The following is a 24,654-nucleotide window of genomic DNA, read 5'->3' as shown; positions in this document are numbered from 1 at the left end:
TTTTGTGTGTTTGTTTTTTATATATTCAAATAGTAAAAGTAAATGTTCACACATTATTTTTTTCGAGGGGTTATTCCTGGAACTGTACTACTGCAACGTAAAGAGATTTTAATAAATAAAATAAGAGCAGATAATACTCCAGTGTATCTATTCACCAAGAACAAAATTCCAGAACAGCTAGTTATAATACATATCTCAGTCATTATAATATATACTGTATATTCTGGAAACAGCTTAGAGTGAAGGCATACTGTGTTTTGCACCAGAATTTCTAGTAAAACATTTCAACAGCAATAATTGTAAAAGCCTATAGATACTTGAGAATGATTGGCATGGTTGCCCAAATGCCTTTACAAATGGAAAGACAAAAAACTGTCTTAGAGACCTTGATACTTTGTTTTGCTCAAAGACAGTACAAAAAACAGTAGACTAGGTAAAATTAACTCTGCCTTCAGTGGAAAAGATTTTTGGTTCTGAAGTATTTTCTGAATATAGAACACATTTGGAATACAAATATACACCTGATATCCAGATATAAAAGCTATAAATATTATCTGCTCTTTTCTATCTTAGACTACAATAGTGTAAATAATACACTTTCTAGATTAGTTAAACTTAAATACAATTTTTCAGCGTAGGTATAATCTTACCTGTGAATATTTGCACGTTCCAGCAAAATCTCAGCACTGCAGTTTTTATGCCCATAATTAAGGAAGTCTTCCTCAATCTGAATTAATTTATTGTAAGATCCCTGTAGCATATGTGGCGACTGACAAGGCTCAGTATTAATAGTCATACAATTTTGAGCAAAATGTATCTCAATAAGTGCTTTCCTAGGGATAAAAATTATGTACAGGATGGCAGTCAGAAAGCACAGGCTGTATGTATTTCTCTCTGTCTTTCTTTAAATTATAATAAACATATAAGAAGCCTCTGAATTCTTTAAAATAATATTCTACAAATGATAGTAGGTCCTGAAAAATATCATAATTTCAGATTAGAACAGAGGTGTCAGTTGTTCCATGTATCTAATTTTTCAAACTACCTAGGCCTAGTCAGTTTTCTCAGCATAGCTGAAATGAGGAAACTATTAGTCTTCCCTTTCTAATCCAGAAGTTTAGCATTTCTGGAAAGAAAAGGAAATGTAGATGTTACGTCTTTCTCTCTTTTCACCTACACATTTTAAGCAATCTGTACTTGGATTTCAATATCACAAAAGTTATTGTTTAGTTTCACCATAAAAAGACTTCTTGGATAATGGTGAAGAAAAAAGTAGGTCAATACTGCGGTTTATGAGTGTTGTGGAAATATCTGAATGTTGTGGAAATATCTGCAACAGTGACCTCTGCACGGGCAAATGTATCTCAGTCCTTTGGGTAGCCTACACCTCAAACTATGCCTAAAACATTGTGGTATCTGAACTAGCTTACTAACTTACCAGGTAATAGGACTCTGTACAAGAATAAAGAAATTGGAAAGGAAATTTAAACAAACAAACAAACAAACAGAATAAGCAGAATTACTTGGAAGAAAAATATTTGAGAATCTTCCAAATGCACTATACTAAAATGAAGGTGAGTGACAAAACTAGTATTTACCTGCAGCTGGAGGTATATAGTGGAGCATAGTGGAGGCTGGATATATGTTAATAAAAAGACAATTACCTGGCTTCAAGGGATGCAATTATAAAACCCAACTCAGATTCTCTGTTAGGTCTCTTCAGTAAGGTAGATCTAAGTACATATACAGTGTGTTCCAGTATCTTACAAGCCTGCAGGTAACATCAGAATTTCACTTTAAATGTTTGCTGTTAATATTAAACATTAATTTAGAAAGCTTATATTTTGTATAGAAAATGTTAAATATCTTTCCCTAATATTCCCAGAGACGGCTGATTTTTGACAACTGTATGCAATTCTAGAAAGTATACGTTGTGATTGTATTTAGGTATTTCGCTATGATTAAAAGATTGAAGCACATACACACAAGGAAAGGATAAAAGAGTTTGGCCTGAAGACAAAGTTAAGAGGTGCATACTACTGCTGCCCTCTTTTCTCTAAGCACACCATGCACAGAAGATGGAGCCAGACTCATCTTGAAGTCCCTAGCTGGTAAGTGAGAATGCCCCTTTGATGATGCTCAAAACCTCATATATAGATTTGTCCTTATTAAAGGTTTTAGTTACTACAGTCATGTTTGTTAGCCATGTACACACAAAAAAAAAAAAAAAAAAAAAACAACGTATACTACATTAACAGCCATACTGGTAAACCCACAGTAAACACCTGCCCTCACTGGTAACTAGGTATTTTGTCTTTCCAAGACAAAATGTGAAGTCACCCAAAGCCAAAAAAATCTCTCTGTACAGGAAAGACTTGCATGTAATATCAATAAAGGACAGAGCATCACGGACACAACAGAACTATATCTGTGCTGAAGCTCATGGAAGTTAAGGGCTGAACAGTAAATGGGTATTTTAATGTTAAGGGTAAAATAAGAAAATGTTTTTAATAAATATATGTATTACAGTAGTATTTTTCAGGCTCTAAAAATCAGTATTTGAAATGTAACTACATACTGGGAAACAATACTAAAAGTTAGAATCTTTATTAAATATGGAAAACAAACACATGTCAACTGTTTACGGTTTACAAAGGATCTTATCCAAGAGAATTGCATCCCTGACATTTAGTTACACATACTAGAGTACTGTTGTTCTTATTTCAATAGATGCATATACAACCTAACATTAAAAAAAATTATACTTCTGTGGGGACAGTCTCATTCCTACTAGCATGCATCTGTTTGGAATTCGTAATTAATGTTTGTTGAATGCACAGCCAAGCAAACAACATTAACTGCATTTAACACCTAATTTTGTACTGAAATGCCAAGGGCATAAAATTTCTCTTCATTGAAAGTGAGGTACAGCTGCAGAAAAGTAAACAATATTTCCATACCAATCTCCGTTTTTCTTCCCCCTCTTCCTCTAGAATTGCCTCTATTAGACTAACAGTGCTGTTGTACCAAAACTGTTCATTTCCTCCTAGAAGCTGCGCTTTCTCAAGAAGTGCTTTAGCTTGTCTGTGTTTTTTTTCCAGGTTAGCCAAAACAGCCAATAAATACAAGCACCTTGATGCATCATATGGAGTCCTCAATTCCTAGGAAAAAAGATACATTACCTGTATATGAAAGAACCACTACCACTGTTCATATTTATTTATATTCAGATTTTAGATAAAACTTATGAATAGGGTCAGAAATAAGAATTGAATAGTATTTCTTCATTTACTTGTAGAATTTGTTAGTTACTTTTTATATTACTTGTCCTTTTTCAAAAGCACAAAGTGTCTACTATGAACCAAAAACTTCAAATCTTCAAATATAGTTTGTATTTCTTTGTTCCCACACCTTCTACCCCACAGAAGTCAAATAAGCAGTTTTTCTTCTATTATTTGACACCATAGAATCATCTAGGTTGGAAAAGGCCTTCAAGATCATCAAGTTCAACCTTACCTACCAAGTCCCACCACTTAAACATGTCCCCTAGTGCCATATATGCATACACCTGCTGTCATTTGTCTGTATATGATGAAGGAATTAAATTTTTTTTAGCAAACTGGGATCTAGATACTAGAGCTCCAGTAAATTTACAACACTATTTTATGCTACTTAAAAAGTATATACTAGTAGTATACATGATACTAACATACAGCATACTAAAGATAGTATACTGGCATGCAGACATATAGCATAAAAAATGCTATAGAAAAAAAATGTATCATTAAAATACGTTGTCCTCCCTGATGTCATCTGAACTTTTCTCAATGTACAATACTAAATTGATGCTTCAATAAAATAAATATATTATTTGTTAATGTATGATTCCATATATTAAAATCATATAAATAATTGAAATCACATTGTATATTTTAAATATTAACCTTTTAAATATAAAAATATTAATAATAAATATTATATAATACAATGTGTATAGGATATATCATATACAATATGTATAATGTATATAATATGTAATTAGTCATAAGTATTAAATTGAAATGTTAAAATATTAAAGTTATATTTACATTATTAAAATTTTAGCTTTATTCATGCTTAACATACTTCAACAGTTTTTACTTACATCAGCAAAATGAGTTAGTGGAATAACAGTATATTTATATAATTATATTTTTTTTAATTAAAGCAATTACAATAATTATGCGACTGTAACCTGCATAAGCAGGAAGAGAGCTGTAGTACAGAATACAAGTTGTAGGAAGAATATTTTTAATATAAAAACTTCACATTAAAGAGATTAAATGGCTTAGTTTGGTGGAACACAGGGACACTTTAAATCAGATCTGCCAGAGTTCTAAGTCATAATTTCTGCATAACTGGCTATCACTAAACATAATAACATTTAATAAAACATGTTATAAAACGTGTTTATAAAAATGTAGCACTAAAATCACAATAAAATACTAAGTGATATAATTAGATTAAATGGTGAGCGGATGGAGATAAATGCCGTATCTCTCTTATTAACAAATCTTGAACATACGTAAACTACCTACACAAAGAAAGTTTGAACATAACTAGATGTTCCAAGGGTCACTGCAAAGCAGGGAGAGATGCTAGCACTATTTCACAAGTTGAAATAATCTTCAATAATCAGAAAGTTGGACTTAAGTTTCATATATTTAAATCTATTTATATTTTCAACTTCAATTGGTTTTTGCTTGGTCAGTTTTCTTTATTAGCACTATGAATGTTCTGGTTAGTTTCCCTTACTTTAATGAATAACAATGCATTCTCAGTTTAACAGTATTTTTATTTCTGCTTTAAAAAATATATCCCAGCAGTTACTTGTTTTTCTATTTGATTATTATTATGAGAAATGACTACATCAAAATTAACATTTTTCCTATATGTTATATTAATTTTTGTTTTTCTGTTTTATTTCTGATGTACCTGAGTTGCAGCATGGGCCTCTGAAAGCAGTAGTCTTGCTGGCTGATACAAACCTAGCTGAATTAGCACTTCAGCTTTTTCTATCCATAAGTAGGGGAAAGAAAGTGCACTCAGTCCTTTGCCTGTTATTGCATTTAACTCAAAAATCTGAAAAATAATAAAATATTAGACTGTTATAAATTTTAAAACTAAGCTATATGAAATACAAACTGTTATTAACTATTATATCCAGTCCCTGCTATATCTCACAGTCCAGCTCTATTTTGTATTTTCTCAAAATTTTGAAGTTGTTTTATAAGACAAACAGGTTTACTGTGAGTTTTGGACATTTGTAATATGCAAAAGGTAGTTAACTCATAAATTTATACTATTACAATTAATTTTAGGACTGATTAACTACTTCAGATCTGCTACTGTAAGGAAGTAATTGACTCTTACTAGTAACTTTAGTAACTAGCAACTTGCTTTTGCTCCTCAGCCATTTTCATTGATTTGTTTAGTCCCAAATTCCATTTGTAGAAAAGTGGCTTTTCTTTGTATGAATACTGATTCAATTCTTGTTACACAATATGGATAATATGCCAGACAAACCCAGCTCACATTCAGCCGATGACTGCCAGCAGAATTTAAGTAGTATGCACTTTTAATTAACTTTTTGTGTGTGTTGAATTACTTCTCAGGTATAAAATTATTTTAAAACAATGTAGGAAGTACATTAAAATCAAAAGGAAAGAGTAATTTATTAAGGAAATGGGAGTAGAAATAAAACCTTTTTCCCCGAAGCGAGGATATTTTCATCCTTACTACCATTCAGCTGAGCACTCTCCAAGAATGTTTTTCTTTCTTCTGTCTCTGCATGTATTTTTTTTTCCTTTTTCAGTGCAATCTCTTGCCTACACCTAAATTGTAACAAAGAAAAAATTAATTCGCGTATGTTTTAGATGTATTTCATAATGAAATATTAGTGTATTAGGCAGCTTTACCACACACTCACTCTGTATATAGAGTCCCCTATATACATTTGTATTAAGAGATCATTTTTTAAATACCTTTCTTTTCCTGTCAACACTTAGTAACTGTAGGGAAATAAATACGTACGTACATATATACATTAAGCCTATGTATGTAGAAATACATACATTACTTGTTCTAATTCACTGATGTATGCTTCTCCAGCAGCTTTCTCATGATATGAAGATGCCTGACTAAGTTTTAGGTCAGAACATATCAGGGCAATTCTAAGGGGAAAAAAGAAAAAGAAAAGAAAAAAAAAGGAAGAAATGTTTAAGAAACAAGAATCTTACAAAAGTTGTTTCATATAAACACATTAAAAGCATATAAACACATTAAAAAGAAGAGCATATATTCCATATTTTTCAACCTTGCTTTCATATGTCTTAACTAATATGGGTAGTAACAAACATTTTTTTAAAAAATATAGGTATATTTGAAATTACCTATTGAAGAGGTAAAAGTATGAAAATAGCATTTTTAATATGGTCTTATTACAACATGCAAAAACCACAGGCATATGAGCTAACCGGCTGCACTACATTAGTAAAGAATCACCTATTCGTGTATATCTATCAGATCATATATGAAAAACAGGTCACGAATAAAATAAATAAATAACGAAATAAAAACAACTCTTGAGGCATTAAGAAAAAAATTTATCTGAAGAAGCTTCATTGCAAATCAATTTCGTATTAGTAAACCACTTCAGTCTTGTGAGACAGTAACTCGGTAATCAATTATCCAGATGAGCACACGTCCATTTGTATACAGAAATGGATGTTTCTACATTTGTCAACTCTATTATGTCAAATCAGTTTCTAGCATTTTAAAAATAGATTCTATGGCATTTCAGAAACTATTGGGAATAAAGCTAGTATTAATTATTGCTGATAACTTAATTATTAAGCCATTATTATACAGTACACTTCTGAAGTGTGATAAAATGTTTTAACTGATCAGCAATAAGTCACCCCTGCATGCATATTAAATATTTTTGTTTTAAAAAAATCAGGGCTTAACATCCATAACGATCAAGAATTTTGGTCACAAAAGCAACTCTGGAAAAGAGAATGACAGAGCTAACTGGGGATACCTATTTGGGTTCTGAAGTAATATATTTTTGATGCAAGATGGGAGCCTTCCTTTCGAATATTTAAAACATAATATTTTAATTTAATTTTGTTTGGACTCCTTTCAGTTAGGTGACAATAAGACATTACAAAAATTATTCACATGAAAGTGGCTTGAGATCCCAAATCTTGTATATCTTTCCTCAAGGAGATGATATTTAGTAACTGATTTTCTGACTTTAATGCCACAAGCAAAACAATTCATCAAAACACCCTATTAAAATGAAATGAATGAATGAAATGAAGTGAATGAAAAAAAATAATTTAGAAAATTACAAATATAAAACAAATCACAAAAAGCATTGTTTACTATTTAGTGAAACACTGATGAACAGTCCACTTCATTCTGTTTCTCTTTTATTTAAAATAAATAGAGAATACAAACCGAAGGTGATAGAGATCGGACAGACTTCTACATTCCACAACTTCATTAGCAATAACTTCAGCTAGCTGAAAGATGGGAAGTATCAAGTGGGGGCAAAATATTTGCTGTAGTTCTTGAGCTAAAACGTCTATAAAATGCAAAGTGCATGTCTGAAAAAAAAATAATTTTGTAGAAAATATATTTTAAATTACTGATTAAATATTAAGTTCTGAATGCTACTAAAAAATATAAACCAACTTTCAAGCTGAAAAAGCAGCTACATACACACGAATACAGCAAATTTACTCTGTAGGTTAAGCTCATTTCAAAATGCAGAGATAGACTAACACTTTGAAATATTAAGGAACGGAATGACACAAAAGTATTTCTGACAGCTGTCTGAACATACTCTTTATCACAAATACAAGAAAACTAAAATGGTACATAGGTCTCCACTATTCAATTTTTCCCTTAAATAAGAGCTCTAGAATTTTGAGGAGTAGACTCACAGGTTTTGTGAAATTATTCCAGTTAATACCATAACTATTTGTTTTCTGTTTAAAAGTATTTCTAACTTCATTGGGACAGTCATAATGAGCCCATTCTTCCACATTTATTGGTAAGGTATCAACTGACTCCTTCCTTTTAGGCTGCTCTTTCACAAAAGATTCTTCAACCTGTAATTTAAAATACAGCCATTCATGAGGCCCAAGTTGATATTTTGTTTGGTATTAAATTTTTAGCTAACATAAAAAACTTACTTGTTTAGTGTCTTTTGAAGTTTTGTCTCTTTTTTGACCTCTAGACTGGGGGTTCTGCAAAAAAGCAGTATTGTAACCAATGCAGCAAACAAAAGAAAAGTATCTGTACATTTATGACCTGCCGAGACCATACAATCAGAAGTGAAAATATAAGAGTCAGAGAAAAGTTCTTCACAAAATACAAGAGTTTTTGTAGGAAAGCACTTAAGTTATTTAACAGACAAGCACAGGGAAATATCTGTTATGAAGAGACTATTGATTTTATTTCATAGGAACAGGGTTCTTACTTGTTTCTCTTCCTTTTTGTCCTTCTCTTTCTTAGGAGCAATTGTTGGCTGTGCATCCTGAGGAGCTGTAAATTGTGAAGACTTTGATAATGCTCCTATAATATGTCCTGATGCTGACAATGATACCTAGATGAGAAAATAATTAGAGTGTTGGGTTTTTTTTGTTTGTTTGTTTTTCCTGGAAATTTCTAGTAGTAATAATTATTCATTGTAAATCACTACCTACTAAAAATTGTCATACACCATGCTTTTTTACATAAGAGCTTTCTTCACAAAACAAGAAAATTCAAAGTATCCTAGATGCTGGCATTATTTGTACAAGCATTTTGGAAGATCATGATAATGCATGTAAGCAGCTTAACTGTCAGATGACATCCTATCCTCCCTGGATCTATAATAAAGCTACTTGGGTGGTTGGGCACTGGAACAGGCTCCCCAAGGAAGTGGTCAAGGAACCGAGCCTGCTGGAGTTCAAGAAGCATTTGGAGAATGCTCTCAGACACATGATCTTATTTTTATGTTTATCTATTTATTTATTGGGTGGTCCTTTGGGGACCCAGGAGTTGGACTCAATGATCCTTGTTGGTCCCTTCCAACTCAGATATTCTATGATTCTGTGATTTGACTTTTTTAATCTATATGGTTGGAAATTAAATTCCTACTTTAAACTACTAGTCTAGATTGCTTAGTCCTCTATAAATAGAGACAGAGGATCAGGGGTTCAAATGAATCTGGAAGACTGAAAATATGAAAGAGCCACTTTATTGTACTTTTGGAGTGGTCTTCTATATTGCGTCTAGTGAATGTGATATAACAGAAATTTCTAAATATTTAAACATATGAAAGCATCCAGAGAAAGTTCCTCGCATGTACAATAACAACACTTCTGATCTTGCCTAAAGCATAGAAACACGTATTAATCTGAGAAGATGAACGTATTTCATTAGAGTTATCTAGAGTAGATGAAAAAATATCACCAAAAAAAAGTAATACTGGATGCTGCACAACTTCTGCAATGCCACCCATAGCATTAAGACTGTTTATATGAAGATTTGTGGCATTACTATTATCAAGTATAGATTTAGTGCTTTCGAAGATTTACTCATATTTAACATATAATAATAATCCTATGATTTTTGCTATAATGCTCAATTAGCCATTTAAATTGTGCATTCATATCAATGAGAAATCAAATACACTTGTTTGATTTGAAATGCTGTAGCAATGAAAAAGCGATTGAAGAATAATATTTAATGAAAACTGCCTGTCTATAATTTTTTTTCTTAACATGTAACAAACAAATCAACACTTTAATTTATTTTAACTACATCAGATGATTCCATTTAGTTGAATCATAGCCACTTTAAATCCATCTAAGTGACAGTCTAAGTCCCCTCCCTCAGAACTGTCACCAATGTCTTCAGTGTGTATTCTGATGCTAGTGAGATTCTTTAACTAATTAAAAATACAAAATTTTAGAAACACAAAAAAATCACAAGAAAAGAATGACTGCATTCCAAAGAAAAAATGGGCCACTGTTTTTATCCTTAAATGTCTGTTCCCTATTTACCTGAGAGAAATAATTTTCTTGTTTAATCCTAAACCTGAGAAAATATACTAATTATAGCATAAAATTGGAAACAGTAAAGACATAGCTAGACTGTCAAATGAGTAGTTGATACCGCAGTAACACTGACAGTTAAAAATATAATGGCCACATTATAACTTAATATCATATAATCTCACCTGCCAGATACGGATAACACAAGCATATGCCATCAAACAATGTTGCTGATGAAAAGGAGAACTATGACCAGAAACTACAGCCATTAAAGTCTGTGCTCTAAACAAAGCTTCCAACTGTTTAATATTAGTCAAATTTTCCAAATTGATTTGGGGCATGACATCATTTCTTCCAACATCTATCTTCAGATTTTCCATAGGCAATAATTTTTTAATAGATTTTTTTTCTGTTAAAAACGAAAAAATAACATGCCTATATTTGTATCTATAATAGTATTTTTAAAATTATTCAAAAGTTAAATTTCTAAATTACAAATAAAATCAGAAAAAAAAAGGAAAATCATCTACTGAATATGTTCTTCTCATGGTAATGTAATGCTACTTGTACTGTGTTTTAAATTAATAGTGTAACAATTATGCATATTAAATGACAGAAGTTCAACACTGAAATGAAATACACAACAGACACTTTAACTATGTCTTATATGTCTTATTTAACAGGACACAGTTCCTGCCAGATAACCTACGTGGCTCCTCTCCCTGGGGTCACAGCTCCTGCCAGGAGCCTGCTCCTGTGCAGGCTCTCCACAGACTGCAGCTGCCTGCAGGGCACTTCCACCTCCTCTGGAAGCTGCAGAGTAGATATCTGTTCCAGTGTGGTCCTCCATAGGCTACAGGGGCAAAACCTGCTTCACTACTGGCCTGCAGGGGAATCTCTGCTCCAGTATGTGGAGCATCTCCTCCTCCTCCTTCTCTGACCTTTTAGCATCTACAAAGTTTTTTTCTCTCACATTTTTCTTACTGCAGTCTCTCACAGCTGCCACACAGAGGTGTGTTTTTTTTTTTAACCCTCTCCTATCTTATGCAGAGGAGCAAACAGCATTCTTCATTGTCTCAGCTCTGGACAGTAGTGGATACCTTTTGGAGCCAGCTGGAACTGGCTCTATCCGACACAGGGCAGCACTCGGTCTCTTCTCTAACAGGCCGCCCCTGCAACAACCTACCTCCCTCCCTGCCCCAACCATAAGCATTTTGTGGTTTGGTGATGAGCGTAGATCTTTATGACACAACACAGAATTCACAGGTGCTTTTAAAATATCCTTGAACAAATGACAGTGCATTCTGGAGAAAGTACTGCCATGCTGCTGCCATTCTTTGTTTGCTAACTAAGTTATAAATTTAAATTGTCCCTTGCATTTGTTACTGGGAAATTTATTTGAATAATACACACATTTACATACCTTCTTCTTGAGAAGATTGCATAGAAAATTTCATATGTAGCAAGAGACCTACTGCCCAATCCAGAGGTTTAATAACATCATTAAGGGGAAACTGGTTACAGTATAACCATTCAGCAAATTCCATCAGGTAATCAACTTTCTGCCATTCATTTTCTTGTTTCTATGAAAGTGATAAAGGAAGAGTTAGTTTATATCTGGTGGTGTAAACCACTGAACTGATATTCAAAAGTTCAATATAGTCTTAATGGAAGCAAAAAAATAATTTGTCACTGAGCAGTTTCATTTGAATCACATAATCAGAGAGATATATAAAACAGAAAGCAACAGAAAACTCTATCAGTTTATTCTTTGCTTTTTCAAAATTTATTGCAATTAGCTATTCTTAGACTTTTTCTTTGTCAGGACTCAGCTGAACTCTTATGCCCTACCAGAAGTCAACCATACACACTCTTTTGAGGTTCCACAGGGCTTCATTTTAGGGCCAATTCTCTTGTGTTTTTATAAATGATCTGGATGCAGGACTCAAATGGATAATAATTATGCAGATTACACTAAGTTAGCAGGAGCTGTTGACTCCTATGAGGATAGAGAGGACTTGCAAAAAGATCTTGACAAATTGGAGGGCTGGGCAATCACCAACCACATGAAGTTCAATGAGAGCAAGTGGCAGATTCTGTACCTCAGATGGGGCAACCAACCCTGGTTATATGTAGAGACCAGGGGGACAAGAGGCTGGAGAGCAGCCCCACAGAAAGGGATCTGGGGATTCTGGTCAACAGCAAGTTGAATGTGAGTCAACAGTTTGCCCTGGAAGCCAAAAGGGTCAACCATGTCCTGGGGTACATCAAGCATTGCATTGCTAGAGGGTCAAGGGTAGTATTTGTTCCGCTATACTCTACACTAGTGCAGCTCAGCTTGAGTACTGCATGCAGTTTTGGGTACAACAAAGTAAGTAGAGCATAAAACTATTAGAGAGTGTCTGAAGGAGAGCAACAAAGCTGATGAAAAGTCCAGAAGGGAAGAGATATGAGAAGTGGCTGAGGTCACTTGATATACATGTATGTTCAGCTTAGAGAAGAGGAGACTGAAGTGCAGGAGTGGGAGCAGTGGAAAAGGCGCTGATCTCCTCTCTGGTGACCAGTGGTAAGACCCAAGGGAATAGCATGAAACTACATCAGGAAAGACAGATTGGATATCAGGAAAAGGTTCCTCATTGAGAAGGTGCTTGTGCACTGAAGTCAAGGCACTGAGCCTGAGAGAGTTCAAGAGGTGTTCGGAAAACGTTGTCAAATATATAATTATTAGTTTAATAGTTAGGTAGCCCTGCATGGAGCCAGGAGTGGGACTCGATGGTCCTTGTAGTTTCCCTTCCCACTAAGGATATTCTATGATTCTCCAACTGAAAAGCAATTTCAAATTTACAAGAAACAATGATCATATATATGGCTTATCTACTCCTTAAATTCTATACTTCTCAATACTTGCTATCTCATTAAACACTTTAAAAACATATTTTTATCAGTATTGGAACTGATAGTAAAAATTCACAAACCTGCAAAGCATTGATTGCATTTTTAAAACAGTTTAACTGTTCAACAATACTTCTGGAAACTGTTACCATATGACGCCAAATACGGGACACATTATCTTCACTTTCACCTGCAAATTTCTGAATTTCCATCATGAAATTACATCCCAATCTTGCCTTCACTGTAGCCAAATGTTTAAAAATCAGACTAGAAAAGGACAAAAAGAATTGCACATTAATTGCATCTGTATCTGTAAAGTAACTTGAAGTGGAATAGATATAGTAGTTCAGTGTAGTGCAGAGATGTGTAAGTTCATAAACTAATATAAAAGGGCATAAATCTTTGAACTCATGTAAAACTATATATAAACAGTAGCCTAGATAATTTAGTTTCCATTTTACATTACGTGTGTTTACAGCTAGAAAAATTATAACTTCAGCTACACTTCGTACTCCTATTTTCTTGGGAAAATTAGATAGTACCTGTATTCAAGTTTTAGAAAACGACATGTACAAATGTTATGAAAAGATTAATGATAAGAAACACTGCAAACATAAGTCTTTTCACTGAAAATACACACATGTGTTTTCTGTTATAAGAATTGCCCGGCTGACCAAAAGGTAGTCATGATTTTATTCTGCCAATGCAAAATAGAAAAATAGTAAAAACAGAACTCAGAGTTTTAGAGTTCTCAAGAACCCAAATGCTTATTTTAATAAAAATAAATAAATAACTTACAGCCTGTGTCTTGTCTGAGGCAAAGCCTGAATAGCTTCATTCAGGACTTTTAATGCTTTTTCCCAATCAGATTTATCAGCATATATGTGGAATAATAACCCATATAAAGAGGTCCTTAATGTCAGATCTTCATCAGCACCTTTGAAGTATATTCAAGTCATTTATTACTATACTGCAGAATTAGAACAATGCTATTACAAAATACAGGTTTTTGTTAGTTTGTTTTTAATTATCATATCAAAACAAGAAAGAACGTGCCTGGCAGAAAGCATCCATCTGATAATCCACTACTTTGAAAATCCTTTGTGAGCCACTGATGCAAAGGCAATGTATCGTTTTTCTCCTAAAAAGACAGTAGGAACAATAAATGCCCTTTATATTTTGGTATATATCTCAAGTAAGCAAACAACCACTGCCTTGCTGGGCTAAACCAAAAGTTATCTTCAGGTATACATGTATGCTTCTCTAGATATGTGAACCAATTTAAAAACTGCTTAGAGTTAGCCTGATCAAGGATCACTGGATACCAGTTCCTGCCTCTTACAGCAGTTACTATAACACATAAAGAAGAATTAGTAACTCTGGAAATAATCAAATACAGAACTTATTTGAAATATTTTTGTCTAAATAATATCAGAAAATCCTATATAGTCTAATTCACAAGAATTACTATTCTTTACAGATATAAAAAGTCTGGGCTCTCTGTGACTGTACACTTCCATTATCTAAATAAAGGTCTTGACTTTTCATATATCTTATTAAGGGTTTGTTCTGAAAATATCCTGTAGCAGCAAGTTATTTATATATACATAATGAAGTATTCCTTCTTACTGTTTTTTTTTTTTTTTTTTTTTTTTTACTCTGCAAATAAGTAGACCTTTAGAAATGTCCCTATGAGAAATCACAGTGTTAGATATCCATGCATCGTTGGCAAAGTTCCTTTAAGTTTACGATCTTCATGCCACTGTATTTCCTCGCACACAGAGTCCTCGCAAATTCTGTCTCCTACACACTCAAGCAGACCAGTCACCATCTCTGATTATTAGTGATTTATACATGGCTTGAGGAGAAAGGAAAAATAAGTTTTCTATTATTATACTACAGTACTAGATGATCTGAGATGCAGGCTGAGATGTCACATTGGTACTGCTGAACTTGAATGCAAAAGTTATTAATAAAACCTTCAAGGTCTAATTCTGCGACCACTGAAATGCATGGGGAAACTCACATCAGCTTCATTGACATTTAAATCAAATCTAGAAAGAGAGAAATGGATCAGCTCTGGGAATTTTGAAGTAAGAACAGTTGTAGATGTGTAGGGATGTTTCAGCAGGAAAAGAAATTTCATGTGATGAGATTTGTTAAAAAATAATTTTGCAGGTAATTTGAATCTGCAGGTGTGAGGAACCTTAATTTAATTCCAACTTTTATGAGTTTGTCTTTTAAGGCCTATTATCATTCTTACTGGAAGTGACAGATTTTTTCTGTCACTTTATCTTTTTTTGATTATTTTCTAAGCATTCCCTTTTGTGAGCCTCACAAAGTGCAACACTACACACATCCAGACCGTAAATTATTTTGAAGAAAACAGCTGCAAGTTTGTCAATTGCCTAGAACCAGAAGAATCGCCAAATGGAAAACAAGTATGTGATTCCTTGTTGTGTCTGAATGTGTGCTATGCAAATGAAGATTAGAAAGCATTTACGTGTTTATGACAAGACCTTTTCCTTTTAGGAAAGATATCTTGAAGTATGCACACAGCTTCAGAACAAAGCAAAACTTTTCTTTATCATCAGTACCAATCACTAAACACATGCATAGTTAACAATATTTATTAGCTATTCTTACCTGTTTATTTTCAGATTCTGCTTTCATTATATTCTTAAGAATTATTTCAGTAGGTTCTTTAAACTGTTCTCTGTCATGTGGAAAACCTAGCAAAGGTAAACATGCGTTCCAAAAGTGTCTCGCTGCAAACATTACAAGGGAATAATTTCCAGCTTCACCTGCATATCTGAAGAAAACAAATTACAGCTTAACGAAGGAAAAAACCTCACCGGTGGTACATATAACAAAGATACAGGATTTTACTTCCGCAAACATCATCTGTGGTTTACCTTATCTAGACAACACTGTATCTCAGCAATGAGGGTATTCATACAAAATATATTTTCCATTTTTATATACAAAACACCTCCATACATCCAACAGAAGGAATATTAAACAAGTGTTTGTACTGTATTCCTGCGTAACTTTAACTGAAGTGAGACCTAATTTTAAAAGTTAGTAGAAACCTACTTGAGAGGTTCTTCGGAATAACCTACTTTTTTTTTTCTTTTCTTCCTATTATGTTAATTTCTCGTTATAAAAGCATCACACACACAAAAAACCAAACAAACAAACAAACACAACTCTTCATTCCTATGGATTTTGCATAGTACAGAATCACTGTAAAATATAAATATACTTCAAATGCCTCTACTTGCATGCAAATTGTTTTGAGCACATTCCATGCAAATGTTACTTTTAATTAATAAAATATAATAATTTTCCAGACTGTAATACAACAATAACACACGAGTGAGCAAAATCTTTAGAATTTAGCTAAAAATTATGGATTGGTATTAAAAAAATCAACTAATTAATACTCTTACTATTTTCATAGAATTATAAAATATCCTGAGTTGGAAAGGACCCACAAGGATCATCGAGTCCAACTCCTGGCACCACACAGGAGCACCCAAAAATTCAGACCATATGTCTAAGAGCACAGTCCAAACACTTCTTAAACCCTGACAGGCTTGGTGCTGTGACTACGTCCCTGGTGAGCCTGTTCCAGTGCACGACCATCCTCTCAGTGAAGAACCATTTTCTGATATCCAGCCTGAACCTCCCGTCGCAGCTTAATCATTTTTGAATCAGGCAATCTGTCATTTTCTCCCAAAATTTCACAATGTTTAGACTCTATCTGCTCACATGCTGTATATATTAACACTAGACTTACTAAGTTTTTGCTCACCACTTTGTGTCCCTTTTGACATTTGTTGAGCTATTTGTATATGTCCACTCCCAAAAAAAAGTGCTTGTCATGGTATGTAAATTGAAAACATATGGATTTGTCTGTTCACAACACAACATAACTGTAGAGTTCTGCTACGCTGGCCTTTCCAACTTCTTTCATCACTCTCTTTTTAATTATTAAGGAAAAAAAATGATACTGCTAAGGGCTTCACATCAGCCATTACATTTTCATCCTCTAACAGTTTCAATTGCCTACTTTTTTGCTCTTTTTTTTTTTTTTTTTTTTTTTTTTTCCCAAAAAGCAAAGAATTTAAAAATCAGGCATTATCCATCTGTGTATCACCTTCTTCCTATTTATTACTTAAAGCAATCTTTCCACTTCGGTTTCTAAACTGATAAAATTTATTTTAAATTTACCAAACTGCTAAATTCTGTCAAATCTTTTGTTAAGCATTTCAACTCTCAACTATTTTGATTTTTTATCAGTCTTGGGAAAGAATGGTGATCCCCAAATCTATAAATCAATTTTTTTGTCTGCTTTGTATTAGTCCCCTCTTAAAACAAAACCTACCTGGCACTCTGAGCAAAGGCTTTTGATGCGGCTATACGCAAATGTTTTTGTCCAGCCAAATTTTCCATTATACTCTTTCCTTGGATACAGGCAGCAGTACTCAACATTTCTTGCCTCGCTGTGTTATCAGGTCTGAATAAAGACAAGTAACTCAAAATGTGCTAGTCTTACAGTCTAAGAACACACCAGTTCCCATTAATAATGCTTTCAAGTTGTTACTAGAGAGATGTTAGTAGCTTTGAAAGTTAAAAAGGCTTCTAATGACTTTTTTCCTACAATCAGAAAATATTTGAAAAATCTGAACACTCTGTGAACAGGTATCAGAAATAAAGTATCTTTTTTACAGTTCTAATGAAAATAAATGTGAACTAAGATTTGAAAAATATTTTACCTACTTCTAGTGACCAAAGAAAATAGATTTGTGATTCTCTCCCCATTATTCACCATTGTACATCAAACAATATAAAAATATTAAATCAGAATGAAATTTACATAGCAAGTAATTAAAAACAGAAATTGGGAAAATCAGACAATTTTAAATACTTTTTTTTTTTCTTGGAATTGGTCTCTCTTATGTCTGGTAAAGTACGGACAGGGTTCTAGAGAAATTGACTTGGATCATACTCTTCTACATTTAAAAGTAAGGAGCAGAGATTTCAATCCCATCAGTTAACTAGTTAAAAAAAATAAAATAACAAAGCAATAATAAAAATTATCTGATATACTTGAATAGAAGTGGTTTTGAAAGAAAATAATACAATAATGTAACACAATATGGAAGATTTTTAAAAGAAAAAAGAAAAAAAAAAAGAAAAAAGAAAAAAGAACAAAAAAAGAAAAAAGAAAGAAAGGGGAGAATTCACCTATACTAAACTGGCATTTCTCATTTCTAGTTGGCTTAGTTCCTACTGCGCAGTGAAGGCTATTATGCAGTTATGATTTGTGTCCACAAGAGGACACCAGTGTTCTACAGTACAAGTTAACAACAACAACAAAAAAGTAGGTGTCTAAGCCTTCTTTGTCCTTAAGTTGTGCTTTAACGTGAAAAGAATGAAGACGTTCATCTTCCATTTTTCTGGAGATAATATTGACAACCCACAACTCAACTTCTTGGTCAAAGAAGGAAACATTTTACATTTTAACATTCACCAGTTTCAGATTGCTAAATATTCATTATTTTCTCTATATAATATTTTAAAATTATATGTTCCATATTTTAAGATGTTTTGGAGAGAAAAACTGGTTTTATATGTTCTTCTCCCATGAAATAAACAACCATTAATTTCAAAGAGCACCATTGTTTCCCGGACATCTTCACAGAGAGAAAAATGAACACATAAGTATATTCAAAGTATTTATCATATTCATTTCAAACTTCCTGCATTCTGATTTTTTTTTTTTTTTTTTTAAATAATTGCTGTCAATTCCCTCTTGTTTTGATGAAATTACATTCTGTTTTTTGGGGGGTAAAATCGTATATAAGCAGAAGGATCTAAGGACTCCACCAACAGATCCTCCTAGATAGGAAACCTTTTTTCTTTTTTCCTTTTATTCCCCACAAGATCAAAGCTTTAAATTAACAGTCCAGTAAGACTCTGGGCTTTTTAAGAAATGAATTACACTCCTATTGCTCCCACATACAGAATTTATAAGGGAAGCCTGCTACCTGGGGATACCTGACACCAGAAATTAGAAAACAGTAGCTGTTATCACCTGTTATCACTCACAGCATCTTCTTACATGAACTGTGTAGACCCTTCATGCATTATCAGAAGCAATTTTCATCAATGTATTAGAATAAGCTACTTTCTGCTTGGAAACTACAAAAGCACGAAAAGACTGTGACTGCCACAAACCAATTTCAGAAAAGCACTGCTCATCAGGAAGACACTCAAACACAAAAACCTGTTGAGTCACTTGGATTACAAAATTCACTTATCTTCCTGAACTGAGTCCAGAGACACAATCTGGATCTCACACCATCTTCTACTCAGGCTACATTGTAGAGTTAAAACATTATCTGTAGTACTTAAGTAATTGCTAATGACAAAATCAGGAGTGGTAGGAAAATTTCACTTTCTGTACAGTTTCTTTGTAAATAAATAAATAAATAAATTCTCTCCATTTTGATTAAGTAGTCAGATGCATTTTCCCTATATACTCATTCTTCAAAATTTATATCAAGTATACCACATTATAATGCAAAATTCAATGTACTTACATTTCATATTTCTTGGTATCGCTATTGTGAAAAAAATTATTAACTGACTGCAATATCCTTTGGGAACAAGTCATCACTATTTCGTAGTCTTGTAATACATATGCAAAATATGTAAGTCGTGTCAGTGTCTGCAATTCTACTAATGAATCTGACCAGCTGCATTCTAAAGCCAATTTCGCTAACTGGAAAAAAAAAAAAAAAAAAAAGTAAAAGTAAAACAAAAATAAATCTTGTGTTTCTGCCATGCCCTTTTCATACATAAAACTTACTTATCCTCACACCAACTTACTCATATACAATCAGATTACATTCTTCCAGATGTACTTTTCATACAACCCACCTTGGCATGGAACAAGTAAACAATAAAACAATCTAGAAAACCAAAGATTTACAAGAAAAATCAAAATAGGCAATAGACATATAATCAACATTTATGCTGCAGTAAATATTGTAAAAGCAAATGTAAACCCAGCTATAAATATGCTGAATACCACTGAAATAATAGCTAAAGCTAGCTAATAGTATTTGGCAGAAATCTGCAGACCAATTGGAATTGCATACCTGTATCTTTATAAGGACCGATATCCTGGTCTTTAGAGAGAAGCATTTCTACAGAAGTGTTGGACAATGTCATCAGATTCCTAGCTATCGGAGGAAATACGCCTTAGTCTTTTAAGAAACCCATTTATAACAGGAAGTATAAATGATTAGGTGTAGTAATCAGACAGGTAAGACATCAGCTCATAGTTTTGAAAATGAATGATTTAAACATTTTTATACTACCTTCATTCCTCCAGACTGGTAATCAACAGAAGAGGAAAATTGTGGCACTGTTCAGCATCAGCAATCATGTTAAGACCAATCAAAAGCAAGTGTTTTAATGAACTATGCTAGTAATGTAGCTCTGTCTCATATAAGTCTTACAATAAAGCCACCTAATTCTTTAAATAACAGGTAGTTCTACCCCATAACTGCCAAAAGGAAATTCACAATAACATGAAGTTCTCTGTTGAAATTTGGAATGCTCCCAATACAAACCCTAAGATAAGACTTCATCCTCTCAATAAAATAAAATAAAAGTCCCAAATATGGTTCTGTACAGAATGCATCCGAACCCATTATGTTCATCAGGTTGTTATGATAATAACCTGTTAGAGCAACGTAGGAATAATTGTAATACTGGTTTTTAATGCTTTTTCTTTTTTGTATAAATGAAAATAGTTACACAATTTTTCTACCTGTTGTAATTACTCAATCTCTTGAAAACTTTGAAAGTAAATAATAAAAAGTTTCAACATAATATGTATAAATAATATATATTATGTATGTACTTCATATATATAACAGTATAATAGAAGTTTCAAATTGAATTTTGTCTGTATTCAAAACCAAAACTGAAATCACATGCTCTTTCTCAAAAAACAGAGCTAATAAAATAAAAGGAAATACCTGAGATAAAGCAGGAACTGTGAAATCCATGAGACCCAAGCCAGTACATGAATACATTTCTAGACCAACAAGAATTCTTGCAATAGGATTTTGAGCTTCATCACTACTCTGAGCAGAAATTAAAAATTATTTATTTATATATTTATTTATTTTTACTACCATTGTTAATGCTGAACTACTACAGTATCACCAAAAATACAGCAACAATATAATTAATTCACATTCCATACTCCGGTATTATAGACATATTTAAAATTAAAAGATTGGAATATATTATTATTTTTCAAGTTACTGAATCGATAGTCTCCATATAAAGAGTTCATACTAAATGTTAATATAAACATAGCTGATATTTCAGCTACAGGCAAAAATTTTCTGTCAAATCAAATTAAAATATATACAAGAAAGACACACTGATAATTTAATCATTATTAAATAAAATTAAGCATTTAATATTAATTTTTCAAAGAAAAAATTAACTTATTGTAGGATTTCAGAGAAATAATACCTCCTCCTCAGTCCAAAGTTTATGTCCTATCTGTTGCTGATTTAACTGTTTTACTTTCACCCATGTAGCAATGATCTGTTGCTTTACAGCAACAGGTACTGTTTCATTTGGTATGGTTGCACTTGTCACCTTTAGAGCAAACTCACAAATCTAAACAGCAAGAAGAAAAAAAGACTGAAACTTAAGGCAAATTTGAACAGCTCTTTTTATGGAAAATGTTATCCATTAGTTATTTTACAATTTCTGTGCATGCACCTCTAATACTAATAACATCTCCATAAATAAATCCATACAGCGAATAAAAGCTGCAGTCTTCAGATTCAATTGACAAGGAACTTCAGTGCATATTTGGGGAGAACCTGTGATGGCAGGAACCATAAAAGATGGTAGTTTTTCTGCAAGAATCTCTGGAATTAAAATTTCTATGAATCATAATACATGTCAGCATATTAAAAAAAAAAAAAAAAAAAAAAAAAGACAAAGTGGATTTTGTACCTCTAAGGCTGCTTTGATGTCAGGAAGTCCACTGGGATCTACTGACAAAGAAGGGATAGCATTTGCTTTCTCATGTCCCTTTGCTGAAGCCTTTCTACTTTTGTCTGGTGATGCACATAACTTTTTCTCCTCAGTACGTTTTGGTTTTGGAATCCAACAGAGAATTAAGCCCCGAGCTACAGCATTACATAACATCAACAAAGTGACAGTGCTTCTGAAGAAGAAAAAAGAAAACTTAAATGCAAACTGCATCAGACCAAAATAAGTGAAACAAATAAAGTCATGAGCACTATTCAAAAATCTAGATTTTTCTTAGAAAACAAAATTATGGATTTTACAAAATTTCCCTGTTGGAAATGCAGTTAAAATGGTTAAATCTACTCTCCCTCCTCCCCCTCTCTCCAATAAAAACTTTCATATTTTATATTGCATTTTTTCAGGTCTTTCTGTGATTGAAGCTTCTATTTCTTCACAGAAAAAGGTATCTTTTCAAATTTATTTCAGAGATGAATAAATTTAAAATCTGACTATTTAGTAGTGAACTGTTATGTGTGAAAGTGGAAAGGGTTTCCTGATAACCTACACCAAACTCTTTACATAAAATCATTCGTTACTCTGTATTACTCCTTATGATAATCAACGTCTGAGATGGAATTACCTTTTCTTTTTTTTTTTTTTTTTTTTTTTACAGACAACACAAACTGAATTATGATACATATTAATATAAATGCCCAAATTAATAAGTAGGTATTACCTGTTTTCCATCTCTGTACAAACTGAACTTTAGGCCTTGACATGCAATACTGTTAAAATATCATTCTTTGCTGTTGGTCCTCTCAGTTTGTCTAGTTCTGAAGTCACTGCCAGTAAAAAAGTGCTAAAAGTTCTAGGGTTTTGTCCAACAGAACTTTGACTTGAGTATTCCTCTGGAATAGTTAATTATTCTGCCATTGCATTTGCTACAGAACAGAATTTCTCTATGAAGTCTATTTTTGTGGTCAATTATTGAACACATTCCCTTTACTTTCTTTTTTCCCCCTTTGTTTTGTATTTCAGAACTTACTGTGATTAGAAATATTTACAATAAACTATATTTACTATATAATTCAACTTCAGAGTAACTGAGAGCAAGTAAACACATTTCAAGCTCCTGCCAACAGAAAGGCTACGAAAATTTTCTTGATTCTTTCTGAGCAGGTCAACAAAATTGACACATGCACTATTTCATATGCACATGTTGCTATTCCATAATTAAGAGGAATTAACATAATTTTAACTCAGGTTAATATGGATTATAATGAACAGAAATAAATAGGATTAAAACCTCACTTTCCAACCACAAAATTTAATATAACTTCTAAAGTATTCTGTATGTGCTGACGTCCTTCTACTTCTAATAAAAGCCAGCAATAACATTCTTTCATGACATAAACTAACATTGTGAAAATATTTTTTCTGTTATAGTAACAAGACCATGTTTGTAACCAAAACTCTAAATTTACCCAGTGTGCCCAACAGTCTTGACTGCTCCAAGAAGAGTCTGCAGATATGCAATAATTTCTCTCTGTCTTCCTGATGTGATAAGATGCCTATTGTAGTTTAAGATATACACCACAGCATTATGAACAATCCAGGCTTCATTCAGTTCTTCTCCTATTTCAGCTGCACGCAGGAAATTTTCCATAGCATACTGAGATAAGTAGTCTATCCATAAACTATAAAATTAGTATTAAGAAACTGTTATTCCAAAAGTACAACACTAGAAGGTATTATATCTTAAGGCTAAATATGTAAAAGTAGAACTGAATCAACAAAAAATATATATTTTTGGAAATTACTTTTCAGTTGCATTTATTACATCTCTATCCATTAACTTATAATTGGATGACAAGATGCCTCAGGAAAGTTATTAGTATCAACATCGACCAGTCTCTGATACTCAAATGCTATTAGCTTAAAAATATTGGCTCTAATGTAAATTTCACAGTTCATCCACACTTTTTAAAATGTGTGTGAATCACTGCTAGAAATCATTAAATATCTATGACAAAGCTCTACTTGAATAAAAAATAAGACTCTAGTGTTGAATGAGGTATCTTTTTCACAGCCTCATGTCTTCTTGCACTCAAAGACATCTCCAGATGTTCTGAAATGCTAAGTCCATTTTTTATAAAATAACATTCCATAGTCAATGCAATAACATTCTTTTATGCACAAATTAATTATCAAGATATATATCACACTAGATAAAGCAATACTGAAAACACCATCTTGTATGATCAGACAGAATGACCTTGGTTAAGTCACAAATTCAAAAAAACATAAACTGACATAGGGTATTACTATGTCACCAACAGTAGACAACATAGTAGACCAAACTGATTTTTTCCCTATGTGTTCTTAGCCTAATTGGATGAAAGAGACACTGGTACAAGTAAATTGGTTAAACTCAAAAACAGCTTCACAGCGAATTTTAGAACAGAATCTTCATCTTCTTTGTCCCTTGTTTCTGATTGGTTTTTACTTTTTCCTATTTTACTGAGCATTTGAAGCTGACTGCGAGAAACTTCACTTCATCTTCAGACTTAATGAAGAGCCTTAGGGACAC

The 24,654-nt window shown here is 32.8% G+C and overlaps 1 protein-coding gene and 1 long non-coding RNA gene across 2 annotated transcripts in view; both read right to left on the bottom strand.

The window, feature by feature from the left end:
* The window catches only part of CFAP46 (cilia and flagella associated protein 46), a gene marked incomplete at both ends in the record, with an annotated part of 73,005 nt that overhangs the window by 23,744 nt on the left and 24,607 nt on the right, over nucleotides 1-24,654 (bottom strand). The window contains 21 exons of the mRNA XM_082764624.1: nucleotides 651-833; nucleotides 1,665-1,771; nucleotides 2,961-3,161; nucleotides 4,975-5,121; nucleotides 5,744-5,873; nucleotides 6,114-6,212; nucleotides 7,504-7,652; nucleotides 7,992-8,135; nucleotides 8,603-8,656; nucleotides 10,277-10,500; nucleotides 11,515-11,674; nucleotides 13,067-13,250; nucleotides 13,782-13,920; nucleotides 14,040-14,124; nucleotides 15,630-15,795; nucleotides 17,374-17,505; nucleotides 19,595-19,776; nucleotides 21,044-21,151; nucleotides 21,552-21,701; nucleotides 22,047-22,260; nucleotides 23,549-23,761. Of these exons, the coding sequence (XP_082620750.1) occupies nucleotides 651-833; nucleotides 1,665-1,771; nucleotides 2,961-3,161; nucleotides 4,975-5,121; nucleotides 5,744-5,873; nucleotides 6,114-6,212; nucleotides 7,504-7,652; nucleotides 7,992-8,135; nucleotides 8,603-8,656; nucleotides 10,277-10,500; nucleotides 11,515-11,674; nucleotides 13,067-13,250; nucleotides 13,782-13,920; nucleotides 14,040-14,124; nucleotides 15,630-15,795; nucleotides 17,374-17,505; nucleotides 19,595-19,776; nucleotides 21,044-21,151; nucleotides 21,552-21,701; nucleotides 22,047-22,260; nucleotides 23,549-23,761 (3,171 nt within the window). The remainder of the gene's footprint in view (nucleotides 1-650; nucleotides 834-1,664; nucleotides 1,772-2,960; nucleotides 3,162-4,974; nucleotides 5,122-5,743; nucleotides 5,874-6,113; nucleotides 6,213-7,503; nucleotides 7,653-7,991; nucleotides 8,136-8,602; nucleotides 8,657-10,276; nucleotides 10,501-11,514; nucleotides 11,675-13,066; nucleotides 13,251-13,781; nucleotides 13,921-14,039; nucleotides 14,125-15,629; nucleotides 15,796-17,373; nucleotides 17,506-19,594; nucleotides 19,777-21,043; nucleotides 21,152-21,551; nucleotides 21,702-22,046; nucleotides 22,261-23,548; nucleotides 23,762-24,654) is intronic.
* Nucleotides 8,136-8,602, bottom strand: LOC309880361. Its single transcript, XR_014317958.1, has 3 exons — nucleotides 8,531-8,602; nucleotides 8,244-8,297; nucleotides 8,136-8,159 (listed from the first exon to the last, which is right to left on the bottom strand). It is a non-coding gene; the product is annotated as an uncharacterized lncRNA (long non-coding RNA).

The sequence above is a fragment of the Aythya marila genome (genome assembly GCF_965140915.1).
Source record: "Aythya marila genome assembly, chromosome: 7".
Lineage (NCBI taxonomy): Eukaryota > Metazoa > Chordata > Aves > Anseriformes > Anatidae > Aythya > Aythya marila.
The sequence above is the reverse complement of the archived record's forward strand: the minus strand, read 5'-3'. Positions and strand labels throughout refer to the sequence as shown.